The sequence below is a fragment of the Pygoscelis adeliae genome, unplaced genomic scaffold (genome assembly GCF_000699105.1).
Source record: "Pygoscelis adeliae isolate BGI_AS28 unplaced genomic scaffold, ASM69910v1 Scaffold45, whole genome shotgun sequence".
Lineage (NCBI taxonomy): Eukaryota > Metazoa > Chordata > Aves > Sphenisciformes > Spheniscidae > Pygoscelis > Pygoscelis adeliae.
This window is the reverse complement of record NW_008825114.1, coordinates 975657-980486: the sequence shown is the minus strand read 5'-3', so window position 1 is coordinate 980486 and position 4830 is coordinate 975657. Positions and strand designations below refer to the sequence as shown.

Genomic DNA, 4830 nt, shown 5'->3' with positions numbered 1-4830 from the left:
GATTTTAAGTCCTTTGCAAGAGCTGTAGTTCAAATCCTAGTTTAGTGCTCGTGGAGACACTCCAGCAAAGACAAGAAATAAGTACAAACCATTCTCCACTTCTGACTTTACTGTAGCTCAAAGTTCTTTACATGATCCATTCTTAGCAGGCTGGCTCCTCAGCCTGTCCTGTCTGTAATTTTAACTTTGCGCTCAGTCATAGATCACGTCAGACCAGAATAAAATAAAGTTATTATTTTCTTATCACAGGTCTTATCCTAGGCCAGTTGGCTTTACACCATCCAGTAAGGCAAAGATTTTCAACAGTCTCTGTTCATTCATAATTCTAGTTCCAACCCTAAGACTATTTAGCTTCCCTTCATATTCTACAGTGGCTTCCCCTGTTTTTCAGTCTTAGATTCAAGTTGCCTCCATCTTCTGTAAGAACACTCTGTCAGACAGTTTTTGACTGATCAAAATGCATCTGACTATTGCCATAGGACCCTTTTCTAGGAACCTCCTACATTCAGTCTCCTTTATTTTTCCCTATAGTACTCTCATTCTTTCAGAAGTATCCTTTCATATCTTGCAGGAAGAAATAGTGTTAAGCCAATATGAAACTAAAAAAAAAACAAACCAAAATTAGTAACTGGTGGGTTATATTCCTGTTTCCTAATACTTCATTTTCTCCTTCTCTGCTTAAGTTGCAAAGTGTTCTCTGAAGGACTGTGTTAACTCATTTGTCTGCAGATCACTGCTAATATGTGGAACACAAAATAAAGATAGTAACAACACACCATTCAGTTTGCAAGTTTATATACTACCTGACTTGAAGAAAAATAGCATTTTCGCATTCATTGCATCATTATCTTGTATAGATTTATTTTAGGTCTAGGGTAGTTAATATTTTAAATGGACTCCTTTATCATTAAGTAAGATTTATTTTATTTGTATAGACTATGTATGCAACCAGCCCATATTCTGATCCTGTTGTGTCGATGGATCTTGATCCCCAACCAATTACAGATGAGGAAGAAGGCTTGATTTGGGTTGTTGGACCAGTTCTTGCAGTGGTGTTTATCATCTGTATTGTTATTGCTATACTTCTTTATAAAAGGTAAGTTTACCTTTTCATTTTCTTACCAGGTGTGTAACTTTCTGATATATTGGCCATTTTATAATACTGTTCCACACTGTATTTTTTGTACTACAGTAGTAACTGTCATTGCTTTGGGATATTTCTGTATTTATTAATGGTTTCCAGAACACTGCAGAAATTTTAGTACATTGACTGAAAGTTTCCAATAATTACAGGTATGTGGGTACATTTTTCTGCTGATGACACTCTATTAACATTTCTGCATTTAAATGCTTTTTCCACTTTGCATACATTTGTGAAGAAAATATGTGCTTGCATATAAATATGTATGGAATTCGCACATTTGACTTTCTAAAACTTATTTTTAGATGTGTAATAGTAATACATTAGGGGTTCCATTCAGCTTGATGTTAAACGTGATTTTCATCTCCACTCAAGTAATTTGAGTTTTTACTTTTGACAGTTGGCCTCAATTTGGCAGTGTATCTACATGAATTTGAAGCTCTGCACTGAGAGATTAAAGAAACATCAGTAGCTGTTTTTTACTAATCTTGCACTGAGATCAAACTTAACTTATTCTTCTTTCACTGTCTATGACACAGATGTAGGTTTGCTATTACACAAAGGACTTCCCTCTGCCGTACCACATACTAGATGAAAACTGTGTATGGTGCCTTAATTTATACATAGCAGCCTTTTACAGTGTAAATGAGTTCACAGGGGTCAAGATACTAAATCAAAACCAAAGAATCAAACCCACAAAGTTTATTTTAATGTTTAGATTTTGTTCCTAATACATTTTGAAATACATTGATAAAGTATAATTGGGGAATACTATAAAGACGCTGTGACCTTGTCAGGGGGGTGCACCAGGGATAATTTCATTAAATGGAGTATGTCTTCTAAAATTAATGGCTATGATGCTATCACCTGCATATAAATATTTAAATTCTGCTACCCTGTATGCTCTTCCCACCGTAAGTGACTCCAGTCAAATACCTCTGAAGTTGCATGTAGAGAACTGGCTTCAGGTTTTGGAAAGAGAATTCTCTGTTCAGCAGTAAAAAAATAGTCCATGGTTAGCCTTGGATTCCAACTAGATATACAATTATAGAATGTTCTTTAGGGCTATAATCATACAGCAGCATAATACACGGTCTGTTGCTTGCAGATATTATGTCTCCTGAAGGTTTCTATTAGTGCCTAGTGTCTCAGCCAATCTAATTGATTAGCAGCCAGTGAACCTCTGTTTGTGTCTGTCTGTCACTTCAAAAACTGGTCATTAGAGTTGTGCTAAAAGTGATATACTCCTTTCTTCTGATTATTTTGGAGTATTAAAAGTAAAACTTCTCCCATACTACAAAACTAATCCAAACAATGGCATATAAAGCAGATGTGTAACTGCTTCTGGAAATATTGATTACATATATGGAACCATAATAACAATCTTCAATTCTATTACCAAAAAAATTACAGGCATATTCCACAAATGATCAGGTAAAATTTGTTCATCAAGTAGTGTGAAGAGACTGTCATTCACTGAAAATGGGGGACACATTTTCCATCTGTTATTTATTGCTGGTACTAGAACTATTCAGGCAAATGTCTATATGTATTTATTTATTTTTCTATTTTCAGCTATAAGCTGTAAATTCTTAAACCACACTGATTTGGCAAATTACCTCTGGGAAATTATGACTGTGGTTTTACCAGTCTATGGTCCTCTGTGAACTTTCCATTTCTGTGAAAAAAGAAACATATAATTGGATATTTTTTTCTAGAGTATGCAACCTGGATGCACGCTAACAGCTAGAGTTTGATAGCTTCACTGTCTGTAGAACAGCAATAACTAGAAAAGATAGTAGGGATATTTAGCATAGTGCTTTGAGAAAACAGTGACATTTAATTTCTGAGTTAACTCTGTTAAAGGGAATTACTGTGGCTACAGGAGTTGGACATGGTAAAAATATGCAACGAAAAGTAGGAAAACAAGAAATTTTCATGGATACAGGAAATTTTACAAGTATATTTCTAGAATATATTGGGGCATAAGTGTAACAGGTATGATAAAGAGGGAAGAAAACAAAGAATAGAGGACAGCTGCCTAATGCATGAAAACACATGCGAAAAACATTAGAAAGGGGAAGATGATGTTGAAGGATGTGCAGTGGGAAGAAGACGACTGGGAAATGACCATGTCTTTTGACGTGCGAAGGGTAGTAACTCAAATAATGGTCAACTATGCTTAACTCCCTTTGTCCATAGAAGCCTTTATGAACAGACTTGGACCACTAATCTCATGGTTTACAATACTACTTTTACATTTTAATGTCAATCATAGAGAAAGGATGACTGCAGTTTCTGAAAGAATCATTTTAAGGGGAGAAGTCTTGCCCTCCTTTAAAACAGACGCTATCACAGATAGTGTGGATAAGTTGCATGGGTTGCTGTGAAGCATGTTTAACTGTCCCAAGACTAGGAGTGCATGTTTGACACCTTTATTATTTGTTGGTCAGTTTGTGTAAAGGTTATTGCCTCTGCATTTACTCTTCTTAAAATCTGTAAGGAAAGATACTGCATAGAAAGATTTTTGGATCATATATTAGAATATAGCCACAAGGTCATTGCAGCTTCGTAGTTAACAGTAATAGATGGGGAAAGTACTGAAGAGTACCTTTTGTTGTCATCGGATATAGCTGCAATATAATATCCAACACAATTGAGGCTGATTAATGTACTGTGTGCAGAAGAGCTCACAGATTTCAGAGAACCAAAGGGTCACCCCTCTAGAGATTGCCCTGTCCCAGCCCTGCTCAGAGCATGGGCAGCTACAGCACGTTGCTCAGCGACATGTCCAGGCAAGTTTCAGTATATCCAAGAATGGAAACTCCATAACCTCTTTGGGCAACCTGTTCCAGTGTTCACCTATCCTCACAGTAAAAATGTTTTTTTCCTGAGTTACAGTTGAATTTCCTGTCTTTCTGGAGTTAATGTCGTGGAAAATGGAACTGACTTGGCCAGTGACCAGTTCGGTGTTCTCTGTCATTGTGGCAGTGATACCACCCTGCAGAAATAGTGAGGGGAGACAAATATTTTGGAGCAGATCTTTAATCTATTGGACTTAAATCTAAACAATCAAATTTGGGGATCCAAGTAAATTAACTAAACATCACTTTCTTTTTTGTTATATTCTTGCCCTCAAGAAAATAAAGTTTTTGCTGGTTCAAACATGGAGTAAAATATTCAGCATAGTAAGATTTATATCCAACATCTCAAACAAAGGCAAACACTTACCTAGATACAGAGATGGTGCAGGCTAAGTCTCCCCTAGAGGCAATGCCTAACCATTATGAGGGCTGTTTGAGTCACAGTTTATATCTCAAGGTGATTTTGATAAAGCACTACCCTGCTGCAACCCACAGCTTAGGCAAACCTACAGTAAACCCTTTCAACTTGCTTTTGAATGTATGATACATGTTCAATTACACAGGTTTTAGAAGGTTAGGAACCCAGTTACTGGATGTTAAAGAGCTCTAGAAATTGTGTGGTGTATCTCAGAAACTGACAAACTAGAAAGAGAGTGCATGTCCCCATGAAGCATTCTTTCATCCCTTTTTTTTTTCAACATATAAATCTATGTGGCTATTTCTCCTGGTTTTTAAGAAATCACAAGTTCTCTATTTTCAGCCTTTCGCTGATGAAGAGCAAAATGTTCCTAATTCTAGATCTTTCTAGAGTCATGTTTGTTTGTG

At 36.3% G+C, this 4830-nt stretch overlaps 1 protein-coding gene across 1 annotated transcript in view; it reads left to right on the top strand.

The window, feature by feature from the left end:
* PTPRD (protein tyrosine phosphatase, receptor type, D) overlaps positions 1–4830 on the top strand; it is a 289678-nt gene that overhangs the window by 196029 nt on the left and 88819 nt on the right. Inside the window, 1 exon segment of the mRNA XM_009328051.1 lies at positions 936–1096. Coding sequence (XP_009326326.1) covers positions 936–1096 — 161 coding nt within the window.